This window comes from Chrysochloris asiatica, unplaced genomic scaffold (assembly GCF_000296735.1).
Source record: "Chrysochloris asiatica unplaced genomic scaffold, ChrAsi1.0 scaffold00044, whole genome shotgun sequence".
NCBI lineage: Eukaryota > Metazoa > Chordata > Mammalia > Afrosoricida > Chrysochloridae > Chrysochloris > Chrysochloris asiatica.
Window position 1 is genome coordinate 8,207,757 of NW_006408562.1, and position 15,589 is coordinate 8,223,345.

At 42.4% G+C, this 15,589-nt stretch overlaps 1 protein-coding gene across 1 annotated transcript in view; it reads left to right on the forward strand.

Annotated features, from left to right (window-relative positions):
* Nucleotides 1–1,098: 1,098 nt before the first annotated feature.
* Nucleotides 1,099–15,589, forward strand: part of CYFIP1 (cytoplasmic FMR1 interacting protein 1) — an 86,323-nt gene continuing 71,832 nt past the window's right edge. Inside the window, exons 1-9 of the mRNA XM_006861919.1 lie at nt 1,099–1,215; nt 1,308–1,397; nt 2,554–2,631; nt 2,870–2,971; nt 3,671–3,852; nt 10,463–10,559; nt 10,640–10,768; nt 11,871–11,975; nt 12,952–13,043. Of these exons, the coding sequence (XP_006861981.1) occupies nt 1,099–1,215; nt 1,308–1,397; nt 2,554–2,631; nt 2,870–2,971; nt 3,671–3,852; nt 10,463–10,559; nt 10,640–10,768; nt 11,871–11,975; nt 12,952–13,043 (992 nt within the window). The remainder of the gene's footprint in view (nt 1,216–1,307; nt 1,398–2,553; nt 2,632–2,869; nt 2,972–3,670; nt 3,853–10,462; nt 10,560–10,639; nt 10,769–11,870; nt 11,976–12,951; nt 13,044–15,589) is intronic.

Consider the following 15,589-nt stretch of genomic DNA (forward strand, 5'->3'; position numbering starts at 1 on the left):
ACTTCTTCCTTCAGGATCATTGGTCCTTTTTTTTTTTTTTTTTTAATGTTTTATTGTGAATTACATGATAGTTTCCATGGGGGAACTTTAGTTTTACATTCATTCCATCTTATATCATCTCATTGCCACAGGATCATTGGTTCTTAATCATTTATTGCCTCTTGAAATGATTGAACATCAATTTTTTTTTAATACAGTGACTGTGTATTCCTACCATCTTCTTTTGATTATCCCTGTATCACTCAATATTTTGCCCATTAAATCCTTCAATATTTCAAGTCAAGCCTTGAATTTTTTCTTTAGTTCCCACAGCTTGAGAAATGCTGAGTGTGTTCTTCCCTTTTAGTTTTCTAACTCTAGGTTTTCCACAGTTCATTATAATGTTTGACTTTGTCTTCTCGAGCTGACCTTTGAAATTTTCTGTTCAGCTCTTGTACTTCCTCATTTCTTCCATTTACTTTAGCATCTCTGTACTGGAGAGCAAGTTTCAGAATCTCTTCTGACGTCCATTTTGGTCTTTTCCTTCTTTCTGATCTTCTTAATGACATTTTGATTTCTTCACGTATGATATTCTTGATGTCATCCCACAACTCTTCTGGTCTTTAGTGTCTAATACATCAAAACTGTTCTTGAGATGATCTCTAAATTAAGGTGGGATATGCTCAAGGTCATATTTTGACTCTCATGGACTTGCACTGCAGAGAACAACCACATAGTACAGGGAATCATGGTCTACTTAGTTGACGCATATTTGGGGGAATACATTAAATCCATGACACCAGGCATACCCTCATCGTGGCTGCAGGGCTCAGGGGTGCCCAAGGGCGCAGCGGTGGAGGAAGTGATTGCCCTGCATTGCGCCACTCCTGGAGGCCGGGAGTCTACATTTCCACCATAGGGTGGTAAGGAAGCAGAGGCTAACTGGTGACTCCCAGAGCTTTGGGCTTTCCTGCCAAGAGGTCCCCAAATAGCCCTAAGGAGAGGGTCACGGGAAGCAGCATTCTCAGATACGTGGCTTGAGAACCCCTGCCTCAGGAAGATGCTTGGGTGTCTGCCTTTCCTCACGGGAAATGGGATTGTGTGTGTTTCAGTGCCAAGATGGCTGCCCAGGTGACCCTGGAGGATGCATTATCCAACGTGGATCTCCTGGAGGAGCTGCCCCTGCCTGACCAGCAGCCCTGCATCGAGCCCCCACCCTCCTCCCTACTCTACCAGGTGTGTCCCCGAGCCCCCATCCACCTGCCTTGTGCCCCACTGCTGGGACACACAGCAGCACCTGCAGTGTCTACCTTTTCTCTTCCTTCTAGCCAAATTTCAACACTAACTTTGAAGACAGAAATGCTTTTGTCACCGGCATTGCGAGATACATTGAACAGGCCACTGTCCACTCTAGCATGGTAAGTCTGTCCTGTGTTCCTGGAGGGTGGCGTGGGTGATGACCTGGTGTAACAAATATGTAGTCAGGAAAGAGAGAGGGGATTGAATGAAAGGCTTTATTGTTTTTAAGTAAGTCTTTTTAATTAAAATAACATGTGATTTTAATAAAATCTTGGTGGCGCTTGTCAACATCCTGAGGGGGAGCCCCTTCCCTATTGGCTCTCCCCTTTCCTTATAAACCTAAACTCACACTCTGAGTATACACCCACTTTGGAATTTAGATTTTGTAACTGATTTGTATTATTAAGATGATGACAACAGTTTAATGATTTCATGAACACTTTAACAGATCATTGAAATGTGATAGAAAAGCATTTTTTTCTTAATGGCTGTGTAATCCATTTTGTAAATGTATGAATTTGTTTAATTACTGTTGGGTGTTTACTTCGTTTCCCTTCTTCTCATGGAAAAAAATCTTGTGACCACTTCATTATTCCCTTTGGCTTTGTAGAAGCAAAATTGCAGCTCAATGGTTGTGAGCTTAATTTTAAAGGCCATTTTCACCTTTAAGGAAATCCATTTTAAAGCATCTTAAAAGCATTATCCATTTGCAGTTGACATTTTAGCAAGCATCTATGTAATTTTTATCTTTTTACCTCGGGAAAATTATGAAGGGAAGAATAAAACAGTAGAGCAGGTTCTAGAAGTTTTGGTATCCCTCTTCTTGCATACACACTCTCCCTGTAAGTTCTGCAGAAACACTTGGTCTCTTCTTTGCATGTGACCGGCAGCGGTCAGCCTTTTGAGCCTTTGCTGCTGACTGAGGCAGCTCGTGTGGGGCACAGAGGCCCCTGTGGTACTGCACATGCTCAGGCTGCAGTTACCCTACCCGCAGATCATCTAGGTGGGCTGAGATCAGTCCGAGTGTGGCAGACCCAGCAAGGAGGGTTTTGTTTCTGGGTTCCTGAGCACCTCCCGCCCTGTCCGCAGTACCACCAGCTCCCTTTGGTCAAGCAGGTCGGAGTCCTGGAGTCTGTCCAGCTCAGGGGGAGATTCGGAAGAGCTGCTGCCTGTTTGTCTAGGTTTTAGCAGTTTGGCATTTATATGACTGTTACCTGCTTCCTTTGGGGGCTTCCATCGGCCTGCCTTTGACTTGCCCTGTGTGTTCCGTTGTAGAACGAGATGCTGGAAGAGGGTCAGGAGTACGCGGTCATGCTCTATACCTGGAGAAGTTGCTCCAGGGCCATCCCACAGGTGCCACCTGCCCTCACTTCCACCCGCCCCCTCATTTCCACCTGTCCCTGCTCCTACCTCCACGTCCTCATCTCCAACCTTCCTGTGTCTCCTTTCCCCACCACCCCTACTCCTCCCCACCTTCCTGTCTCCATTCCCCGCTTCTCCTCCATGCCTCCTCTGGGGGAGATGGCAGCCACTTCTGGCTGAGTTGCAGCCTCTTTGACACTTGCTGTCTTACTCCTGTGCTTACTCCCAGGTGAAATGCAATGAACAGCCTAATAGAGTGGAAATTTACGAGAAGACTGTGGAGGTCTTGGAGCCAGAGGTCACAAAACTGATGAATTTTATGTACTTCCAGGTAAAAAACATAAGAATCCAAAGGGTTTAGTGTGTGGTGTTCTGCCCTGGCATGAACTCAGTGAACACAGCTGTCAGAGCAACCACTGAGGGTCTGGGGCCAGTCACATAGCGTCTGTGCCCTTCAGAACAGTTGGAGAGTGACTACTCATTTCCCTTGACAGCTATACTGCTCAGCAGGACCACCTACAACGTTTTCTCTTTCTTCCCACTTGTTTGAATTCATCTCGTTCTTCAGATGTTTTCCTTCCCTGCTTTGACCTTGTTCAGGCCCACTGGGTTAGGCAAAGACTGGCCACAAGAATGGATTTGCTGGGTTTTAAAAGTTCTTTGGGAGTGTCTGAAGAGTTTCATTATAGATTCCTTTAGGGAAAAAAAAAAAAGAGAAAACTTACTGGAGATACTTTTTTTGTTCACTAAATTTACAAGTTGTTAACAGGGAAAAATCTCTCATTTTATTTCTGAGAGTTAAACCATCTATTTTATAGATGCTGTATTATAAATATCTTTGCTGAAATCCACGAAAATCCCCTTACTTGAGGAATGTGAAATCAGTCATTGTTGTTACAGAGCATTTGTGACTGGAAACGTCTCTGATGTGGGCTTGCACAGGTGGTGAGCTCCCTGAGAGGTGCTCAGTTTGGCTGACCTGCAGTGGCCTCCACCAATGGGTGACCCTTTCCTTTCACTTCTCCCCTAGAGAAACGCCATCGAGCGCTTCTGCGGGGAGGTACGGCGTCTGTGTCACGTGGAGCGGAGGAAGGACTTCGTGTCCGAGGCCTACCTGCTCACCCTGGGCAAGTTCATCAACATGTTCGCTGTGCTGGACGAGCTGAAGAACATGAAGTGCAGCGTGAAGAACGACCACTCAGCCTACAAAAGGTGAGCCACCTGTGCATGCACTGGGTCTTGTAAGTGGGCAGTCAGCCAGGCCTGAGGGTGTTTGTGGGTATAGGTGGTCACCTGCCACAGGTGTGTGCTTGATGAGTGTGGGGTCATGGCTGCTGGTTGGCAGTATTCTCAGGTTTTAAGACATGCTCCTAGGTGTCAAGAGCAGGATGGTATTACTCGAATGTGGGGTCATGCCCAGTGCAATGCAAAACCAATACAGCCATACCCAATGAAGAGACAGAAAAGAGTTTAATCACTTATGCATAAGCCAAATATGAAGAGTTTAATCACTTATGCATAAGCCGAAAATAAACCGTATCAGCACTCCTTGAAGGTTTGTTTCAAATGTATGTGGCTAAACATTGAGTTTATGTATGTTTTGTAAAACCTAAAGTCTGTTTTGAACCACAGGATCGGGGATTCAAGCTCACTCACTGGCTGCTCCTCGGAAAGCCTGTACAGGGTTTCTGTGGGTTGGAACCAACTTGATGGCAATTAACAACATACACATCTACACATTCCATTTCCAAGGACAGAAATATTTTGATATGGGAGAGGAATGAAGAAAACTATTTTTTTTTTTTTTTAAGGTTTTATTGTGGATTGTATGAAAGTTTACAGGGCAGATCATCAGTTTTACATTCAACAAATTATACACCTTGTTTCATCACATTGATTATAATCCCCTCCAAGACCATCAGTTAACAGTATTTCTCTCTATTTACTTTAGCTCTTTTTTGGTTTTATTTTAAAAAGACAAAAACCACTTAGGCATATGTAATAATCTGCACCACCAAAGGCACATTCTGCAAGTCTGCCTCCTGACCGTAAGCTCTTAGTGCCTCCCTTCCCATGCATCTAGAGTCCTCAGCTGCTCCCTCTCTCCATGACCCCATCTCTGCCTCCATCTCTGGTGTCACTGCTTCTCTGGAAGAAAACATTTAATGACGGCTCTAAATATTATCTAGTAAAAATAACTCTGGGGGAGTACAGTTCTTCAAGGCTGACCTTGAAGTACAAGTTCTTCAAAGAAGATTATGTTAGAATCTCGCATACTCAAGTCTTGGGCCTGGGAATTTTATGTTAGTAATTTTTTTTATATATTGAGTCATTAATTCCCCCCTTTGAAGTTCTGATCCTCAAACGAGAGTTAGTGCATCAGAAACTTCACATTTATGGGCTAAATTTCAAAAGCTTTGAGCCTTGTTTTAGTGTTGTTAAGTGTCGTCGAGTTGGTTTTAACACCTGGCGACCCTGTATAGGGCTTCTGAGAAGCAGCTGGTGGGTTTGAACCACCACCTTTGCAGTCCAGTGCATTATCCTGCAATACCACACCAGGACTCCTGTTTTAGTGTGGGACCTGAAATTGCCTTGAAAAGAAGGTCGTGGGAACCTGTAAAGAGCACAACACATGGGGAGAAACTGAATAATACAACAGACTCTCAAGCCAGTGAACAGAAATAGAGTAAAGCAGATAATTGGGTTTAGTCATCCCAAGTTGGACAACCAGGAGGTCAGCAAACTGTAATTAACCCTTTGCTACCCAGCCTCTTGACATGAGCTATAAAGAATCTTTTCCCCCTTCTCTTCGATGAGCCAGGAGTTGTCAGCCAAATGGAAACAATGCTGTTGTCGTTAAATTCCATTTAGTGGGTTCTGACTCATAGTGACCCTGTATAGGGTTTCCAAGGAGTGGCTGGTAGGTTTGAACTGCCGACCTTGCGCTTATGAGCCTAGTACTTATCCTACAGCACCACACCAGGACCTCATTTGAAACAATACATACCCTTAACTTCTTCGCGTTGATGGTGTGTCGGAGTAGCAGATAATAGCTGCTTTATTTGTTAATACAGATTTCCTAGTTCCTGACTGATGGCGTTGATAGTCTGTGAGGTAGAATTTAAGGCTTTGCTGCCCCACAAGCTAATTTATGTATCATTTTTGCTAATCCAGTGGTGAACCCTGGCGATCCTAAAATCAAGGTGGCAAGGGAGCTGTATTCACCTTTACTCAAGAGGTGTAAATTTGAGTCACATTTCTCATCTGAAGTTAGTGCCCGAATTCCCCTGGAGCAGTGAGAAAGACAAGAATTGAAGATAATGTGTAACTTTTCTCAGGAAACACAGTTCTCTGGTGGTGTTAGTCAGAATACAGGTAAATACTTGTCTTCTACTAACAAGAACCAGCTGAGGAGGATTTCATGTGGGCCAACAGCATAGCTTATAAGGTTAACCTGCAGAACTGTTGTTATGAAAAACAGCCTTTAAATCTCAGGATGGGTTTCAAATTTATGGCAAGACCCTAAAACGGTGATCTGCATTTAGACTTCCTCCTTCCACACATTTTTCCTCTGGATGATGGATTTAATTTAAAATCCTTTAGATTACACTTAAGTTGGTATGCTTTCTTCTGCATGAACTGGTCGATGGCCCCTTTCAGATTGCTGCTTGTATTACGACAGAGCTTTAAGACCCCAGCTCTCTGGGCTAATGCGCTGGACTGAAAAGTCACTATGAACCACAAGGTCAGCGGTTCAAGCTTAGCAGCTGCTCCTCAGAAGCCCTGTAGGGTTGCTATAGGTCGGAACTGATTTGGTGGCACTTAACTATCCTTTTGATATCTGTGTTGTTGTTGTTGATACCTGTACACCATTTTAATTCTTTACAGTACTTTACTAAGGCACCCAATTTTCTTCGGTCCCTTTAGGGAAAGTTCGTTCGGACCACATCAGAAGAACTGCTTGGTTATTATGTAACTAGGAAATCTTTAAAGCAGGGACTCAAGTCTGTTGGTCATAACTACAAGTATGAGCAATGTCGTCAGTTACTGTTTGTATAGTGGCAGCTACATTTTTAACGGTATGTGCTGAACCGACTCTGTATCAAGAGAAGAAAGGCTTATTCAAAAGGAGTAACCTGAGCTAGGTGGGACATAGCTTAAAGTCCACGGGCCTAAGAAGACCATGCAATGCCATATGTAATACGCTGGAAGAAAAAACAAATTACCAGTCTAGAATCGCATATTCTAAGAGCATATGTGGAAAAGCCAGAGCCCGTGGCACCCTCAGTGTTGTTGAGACTGTGATGTTCCATTAGTCTGTTGGACTAATTGATTCCAGGGCTCTTCAGTTCTTATCACTCTTCTTTCTTCTGCACATGAAGAGACCAATAGCTGCCCCTTTATACAAAATATTGCCACCTCTTTTTGTTTTTGATGGCCACTAGCTTGATAAATCTTTGATTTTTTTAGTGTCTTTGTATATAGGGTGTGTCTCATAGACAGCCTATTGAAGGATCCTGTTATTCATTCTGCTCTGTCTCTTCATTGGTACATTTCAATCTGTTGACCTTCAGTATAATTGTCGATAGGTATTATCAGGAGGAACCAGTCTCTAAAGGGGAAGGATATCATGTTTGGTAAAGTGGAAAGTTGGAGAAGTAGACCCCAATGAGATGGATTGGCACAGTGGTGGCAGCACTAGGCCCAGGCGTAGTGATAATTGTGAGGTCGGCCCAGGAACAGGCAGTGCTTCATTCAGTTTTGCATAGGGTCGCTATGAGTGGTACCGACTCGATGGCACCTAACAACACCATGAATTGATTGCAGTCATTTTACTGCCAAGTTCATTGTTCGTGTGTTTTCTTTGTAAATTTTTTCACTGCTTTTGTTTTAGTTTATACAAAAACTTAATAGAATTTGCTTTTTCTTGATTTAATGTGAAGTTGTATCAAGTTTCTTTGAGGTTACCCTGTGATTTATGAATTTCTTCCTCATTTTAAAACAGTCTGTATCATCTTGAAATCTACTTGACTTCCTCGCCATTTGGAATTCTGTAACTATACTTTTTCCGTCTTATTGCTTTGTAGTTTTCTTAGTTCTAAATGGATTATCTCTGGTTCCCTGTTTTCAATCTTGTAAATTTATTTTACTTTGGACACTTGTATATCTGTATGACAAAAGTATTGAAAAATTTTTGTTTTACTTTGGATACTTACACATCTGTATTGGAGTCCTGGTGTGGCGCTGCAGGTTAATGTGCTGGACTGCAAAGTCGGTTTGATCCTCAAAGTCGACAACTCAAACTTACCAGCCACTTCTCAGAAACCCTATACAGGGTTGCCATGGGTCTGAACTGACTCATTGGCACTTCACAGCAACACCAACATACCTGTATTGAATTCTGGATGGTGTTGCCATGTATGTCAATCTCCGGTGTGGACTGCTATTGTTGGTTCTCTATCCAGAGGACTCCCTTTAGTATTTTTTGTAAAACGGGTCTAATTTTTACTAATTCCATTCTTTGTTGTTTATGTGGAAATGTTCTAACTTAACTGTCATATTTCAGGGACAGTTTTGGTGAATATATAATTCTTGGTATGCTTTTTTTGTCTTTCAGAGTTTTGTTTATCTCTTCCAAGTGCCTTCTTGCTTGCTTGGTTTCTGCTGAGAAATCAGATCGTAATCTTACTGGTTCTCCTTTGTAGGTAACTTTTCATTTTTACTGAGCTGCATTCTGGATTCTTTTAATTTTCTGGATTTCTATTGGCAGGTTTTGTATTATCTCCAATCCTTTATCTGTTTTGACTGATGATTCCTATAGTGCTTTCCTAAATTCTGCCTTTTGTTCCTCGACCTTTCTGTTGATCCTTTGGATGTGTACCTAAACATTATTCTTTTGAAATCTTTTTCAGGTCATTCTGCTGTCTTTTTTCCCTGTCTTGCCTCTGGTCTCCAGGGGTATGTAGGGAACAAAAAAAAGAATTATACCTTTGTGTCTACGAGACAACTGTGTGTTCCTGTACCATCAGTAACTTTTCTTGCTTCTGAAGCTGCTCACAAAAGCTGCAGAAGGCTGAACCCATCTGGTGGCTGGCTCACAGCACCAATCTCTCATTTTTCTATGTCTGCTCAGCTTTCTCTCCTAGTACGCATTTAATCCACTTCTCTCTCCCTTCATCTGAAGTTCAGAGGTCCAGGACCTCTGTTTCATATGGTTATCCGCATCTTTGTTGTAGAGGGGCCATACAGCCTTTTTGCCTAGTCTGCCAGCTTGCCACCTTCCCTTTCATCTTCATTTGATGCTTTCTGCATCCTTCAATATTGTTTTCATGTGTTGTTAAAGTGGTGTCAAGTTGATTCTGACTTAAGTGATAGTGATCCTGTATAGAGCTTCCAAGGAGTTGGCCATGTGGTTCACATCTACCTTGTAGCTTTGCCCAAAGCTTTGCCCAAAGACCAAAGGTGTCTGTGCCTTGGTAGGAAATTGAAATAGCCACAGACCAGACAGATGTGGAAGAATAGATTCACAAAGAGGGATAGTTCTATTTCCTGGGAACTTTGCAAAGTACATTTTGAAAAGAGTGAATTGTCATTTCAAGAGGATCAACTATAATAATATGATGAGTAGAAAAATGGAGTTAAAAGATAATGGAATTTTCCACATTTTGAGACCTTTGTATAAATGATGGTGTTCTGTGTCATTATCCTGCAGTGTCACATCAGGACTAAATTTATTCATGGAATCCTTCAGTATTGAAAGTTGAGACTTGAATTTTTCCTTCAGTTCTTTCAGCTGGAGAAATGTTGAGCGTGTTCTTCCCTTTTGGTTTTCTAACTCCAGCTCTTTGCACATTGTATTATAATGCTTTACTTTGTCTTCTTGAGCTGCCCTTTGAAATTTTCTGTTCAGCTCTTTTAATTCCTCATTTCTTCCATTTGCTTTAGTGTGTCTATGCTGGAGAGCAAGTTTTAAGAGTCTCTTCTGACACCTGTTTTGGTCTTGTATTTTGAATGACCTTTTGCTTTCTTGTATGATGTGCTTGATGTCATCACATAGCTCTTCTGGTCTTTGGCCATTAGTGCCTAATGCATCAAGTCTATTCTTGAGATGGTGTCTAAATTCACATGGAATATGTTCAAGTTTCAATTTTGGCCCTCGTGGACTTTACATTTTCTTTCGTTTCATCCTAAACTTGCATATGAGCAATTGATCATCTGTTTCACAGTCTAGCTCTGGCCTGGTTCTGGACCTTGTGTTCTGCTGGGCTTTGGTGTACAGTTGCTTTCACATACACTGTCCCTATTTGATGATTATTATGCTAGTCTTGTTGCATGTTGGTTATTGTTGAGCTAAGTGGGATTAGGAATGTTAAGAGGAGGGTTACCTAAGACAGACCTGCTAGCTGCTGATAGAACCAAAACTTTGTCTCAGGAGTGTGGGTACCAAAGCTGTATGTGGTTCCTGAGGCAGCATCTTCAGGGACATGAGATGCAGGTGGTTCCCAGGCTGACTGGTGTGTACTCACGAGGGTGGTACGTGTTATCTCTGAAGAAGACCATCAACTGCAGATAAGCAGGGTTATTTCTGTTGAGTACTATGTAAGACAAGTCTAATTCGACAAAGACTGACCTGGGAATCCTGGGCTGGAGAAACTTGAAGAAGCTAAAGTTGTAACTGGTCTCTAAGGTGGAAATTCCTGTATGCCATTATCCAGAGAATAACATAATCCTCATTTTCCCAAGGCTTTATTTTATTTTTTTGTTTTCAGATCATTGAGTACATGATGCATTTTGGAATTAACTGTGCTCATTGCTTTTAAAGGGCGGCTCAGTTCTTACGGAAAATGGCGGATCCACAGTCCATCCAGGAATCCCAGAATCTGTCCATGTTCCTGGCGAATCACAACAAGATTACGCAGGTACGGCCCTTGTCACATCGCCCTCCCTCTGCATGTGCTGGCCAGGCGGTTGATGGGCGTGTCACTGCTTTGTGTTTCAGTCTCTGCAACAACAGCTTGAAGTGATCGCTGGCTACGAAGAACTTCTTGCAGACATTGTGAATTTGTGTGTGGATTACTACGAGAATAAAATGTACTTGACACCCAGTGAGAAACACATGCTTCTTAAGGTACATGTGGAGGCGGCTGCCCGTGGCATTGCCAAAAACAGCGTATGCTTTGATTGACATGCTGGGCTTTCTCTAGAATCCTTTCACCAACTTTTAAAAAAATCATTGTGTATGTACAGCTTTTCCAACTCTCACATGCAGTGTGCACACCGCCCCAGGGCTGGAGGGTTACTCTTAGTCTTGGAGCGGTTGCTGCACATTTTGGCACAAGGGTCCTGGGGTGAGATACATAGGATTTTACTTTTAAGGATGTAATTCTTGGAATAAAATACTCTCAAGTCGACTTAGAGTCAAGAGAATGGCTGTTCTCCTTACTCTTTAGCGTTATTATATTTCACATTTGGGGGGTTTTCAACTACGTACTTCATTGCAAAGATGAGAAGGACAGCCCTGAGGGCACCTTTGTTGGGTGTCCCCACTGGTCCAAGCTCTTCAGCAGGGGTAGGCCAGTAGCCAGAGCTTTGACCAAAGACCAAAGGTGTCTGTGCCTTGGTAGGAAATTGAAATAGCCACAGACCGGACAGACGTGGAAGAATAGATTCACAAAGAGGGATAGTTTTATTTCCTGGGAACTTTGCAAAGTACATTTTGAAAAGAGTGAATTGTCATTTCAAGAGGATCAACTATAATAGTATGATGAGTAGAAAAATGGAGTTAAAAGATAATGGAATTTTCCACATTTTGAGGCCCTTGTATAAATGATGGTGTTCTGTGTCATTGAGTTGGTTTTGGCTCTTAGCGACCCTGTATAGAGTTTCTGAGAAGCAGCTGGTGGATTTGAACTGCTGACCTTGTATTTAACAGTCCAGGGCCCTCATATAAGTGCTTATGTTGTTGTGAAGTGCTGTTGAGTCAACTCTGACTCATAGCAACCGTGTATAGGGTTTCCGAGGAGCAGCTGGGGGGTTTGAACTGCTGACCTTGTGGTTTACAGTCCAATGCTGATCCTACAGCACCACAATTGGAGTCCATAAGTGCTTTGTTGTTGTTGTTGTTAAGTACCATGGAGTCGGTTCTGACTCATAGTGACCCTGTACAGGGTTTCCGTATGGGTAATTATATTTCCAGGTCTGTTTTATTGCAACATTCTGTGGATTTTCAGGTCATGGGCTTTGGTCTTTACTTGATGGATGGAAGTGTCAGTAATATCTATAAATTGGATGCCAAAAAGAGAATCAACCTACCTAAAATTGACAAGTACTTCAAGGTGAGTTAAATCTTTAAAATAAACTCCTTTTCCATTGACGTATAGCATTCTTAGAGAGTGAACGCATCCTCAGTGCCCGCTTGAGGTTTTGTGAAATATACACTTTGTGTGAGTGTAACTATACCAGGAAGTAAAGGTGTGTGTGTGGGGGTGGGGGCATGCTGGCAGCTTTATAACCCCTGCACCTTCCCCCTCCCTCCCCGAGGACCCCTCCTTTTTCCCACATTCACTTTGCCTGTTTGTAATCACCTTTGTTTGTACTCTTGTGCACCTGGCTGCTTTCAAACAACCTTATGCTATGGCCTATAACCATTGTTCATAGGTTTTTGTTGTGGTGTAGTATTCCCTTTTGTGATTATCCTGTAATTGTGCCTTTTACTCTTGACGGACTGGGGCTCTTTCTGGTTTCTGGTTAGTACCGATGCTCTGAAATTCCTGATATGTAATTAAAACACAGGTGTGCACATTTCTATTGGCTGATGCCTGGGAGTGGCATTTTAGGTCATGGGACATAAATATTTTCCATTATTAGTAGATAGAGCCTAACAATTTCCCAGATGATTGGGCTGATTTTCATTCCCACCAGCAAATAACCCTGTACTAATCCTGACTCAGCGTAACAAAGGTAACCCATTCCAACGGGATTATAACCACAGGTTGGGGTTTACAGATTTTAGGGGAAGACAGTTCATTCCATAATAAAGCATAGCATTCAGTACAAAGTCACTGTCAACAGTAATAACTATTGTTAACTAACTTGAAGACACTTAATACCAACAACAGTGGAGTCTCACAGAACTTTTTGTTGACTTTTGTCAAACGTTTGTATCCATAGCCAAACTGTGGTGGCAATTCAATCCATGATTTTGGCAAATGATGTTGCATCCTAATCTGATCACTCAGGTGTCCACAAGTTATGTATTTGATGACCCAAACATACATAGTGACCTTTTTATTTTGTATTTTTTGAATGCAGCAGCTGCAGGTAGTTCCTCTGTTTGGAGACATGCAAATAGAACTGGCAAGATACATAAAGACCAGTGCCCACTATGAAGAGAACAAATCTCGGTAAGGATAACGCTTTTGGAGTGTCTTTGTTGAATGGTTTTTATTGCACCCTATTTATTCATGTGTGGCACTGTGGGCTAATGCATCAGACTGCAAAGTCGTTTGAACTTTAAGGTCGCTGGTTCAAGCTCACCAGGTGCTCCTTGGAAACCCTATACAGGATTACTATAGGTCAGAATGAGCTCAACAGCACTTAACAACAACTTACTGATTAGTGATACAATCAATCATTGATGGTCTCAACTGTCGGGACTGAACTATCTAATAAAGTAACCCTTATTACCTGTTCGTTGTTGTTTGTCATTGAGTCAAGTTGGTTCTGATGCACAGCGACCCTGTATGTAGTTTCCAAGGAGCTGCTGGTGAGTCTGAACCGCCAGCCTTACAGTTCAAACCAACCTTTTAGTCCAGCACATTAACCCACAGCGCCACACCAGGATTATAGTAAATTTAAATTTATTTAAAAAAAAAAAAAATTTCTTTCCTTAGCACTGCTACATTGCAGATGCTCAGTTGCTCTTGGCTGTTGTATTGGGTTCCTCAGCTGTGGAACATTCCCATCATCCCAGAGTGCTCAACTGAACAGTGCTGAGTGAGTCTTTAGAATGGAGACCAAGTAGTATTGTTGTTGAGTACGCTTGAATCATCTTTGATACATAGTGACCCTGTATCGCGTTTCCAAGGAGCGACTGGCAGGTTTGAACCATTGACCTTGCAGTTGTTGTTAGGAGCCATCAAGTCACTACCGACTCATAGCGACCCTGTGCACAACAGAACAAAACACTGCCCGGTCTGGGCCAACCTCACAGTTGTTGCCACGCTTAAGCCCACTGATGCTGCCACTCTGCCAATCCATCTCACTGGGGGACCTTGCAGTTAGATGTTTTTAAGTGCCATCAATTTGGTTTTGCCTCATTGCCATCCTATATAAGGTTTCTGAGGAATAACTGGTGAGTTTGAACCACCAACCTTGTGGTTCAAAGTGATCGTATAGTCAAGTGCTTATCCTACAGCACCACACCAGGACTCTTATGGTTAGTAGTCCAGTGCTTATCAGAGAGTGTAACACCAGGACTACTCCAGAAGAGTAAAATTATTCTCTAGGTACAGTGGAGCCCTGATAAATGTTTATCGATCTCCTTTGTCCATATGTGCCTTTTATGTTGTTGTTTTCAAGTGTCGTGAAGTCAGTTCTGACTCATAGCAACCATGTATAGGTTTTCTGAGGAGAGGCTGGCGGGTTTGAACCACCAACCTTGCGGTTCAGACTTTGCGGTCCAGTGCTTACCCTACAGCGCCTCACCAATGGTATATGATAGAGTTGGCAAAACTATCCACCGAGGGACAAACTTTGCTCAAGCATGCTTTTATAGGTTTTTTGAGCTGATGATTTTATGTATTTAAAGAGTTTGTATTTTTTTTGTTTTTAAGGGAGGAGGAGAAGGAGGAAATGGACAGAAAGGACATAGACGGTCCACAAATTGTAAAATATTTGTTCGCTGATCCTTTGCTGTAAACGTTGATTGACCCTTGCTATAAGGATCTGTAGAACAAAATTAAATGATGTATACACAATAAAAAAACACCACACAGACCCACTGCCATGGAATCGGTTCCGGTTCATAGCAGCCCTGTCTAGAGTTTCTGAGAGTGTAAATCTTTCCAGGAATAGACAACCTTCATCTTTCTCCTTCAGAGAGGCTGACAGGTTTGAACCGCTGACCATGCTTATCCCAAAGTGCCACCAGGGGTCCCAAACCTCAAACTTCACAATCATGAAGACGATGCAGAAACAGTGATGTGATCTTCTGTTGTACATAAGGTCACTGAGTGGGGAAGGACTGGAAGACCACTAACAAGTATCATAAATTCCACATCACTAATTGAGAGGACATCTTCCTTCAGTATCATTGGAATTGATGGGAATAGAAATTGAAATCTTTCAAGAAAGTGAGGCGGCACAGGAGGCACTCACTCACTTATCTCTGCCAAGAAATTTGGAAGACAACTATCTGGCCGACTGATTGATTGGAAGAGATCCATATTTGTGCCCATTCCAAAGAGACATGACCCAATGGAGTATGGAAATCATCGGACAATCTCTTTGATATCCCATACAAGTAAAGTTTTAGTAAAGGTAATACAGAAACAGCTATAAGCATACATTGACAGAGAACTTCCAGAGGTTCCAGCTGGATTCAGAAGAGGCTGTGAACGAGAGATATCACTGCTGATGTATGATGGATCTTGGCTGAAAGCAGAAAATATCAGAAAGATGTTTACCTATGCTTTATTGACTACGCAAAGGCTTTCAGTTGTGTGGATCATGACAAGCTATGGATGACATTGCGAAGTATGAGTATTCTGGAACACTTAATTGTGCTCATGAGGAATCTGTATGGACCAAGAGGCAGTTGTGCGAACAGAACATGGGCACACTGAATGGTTTAAAATTAAGAAAGATGTGCGACAGGGTTGTATTCTTTCGCCATACTTATTCAACCTGTATGCTGAGCAAATAATACGAGAAGCTGGGTTCTATGAAG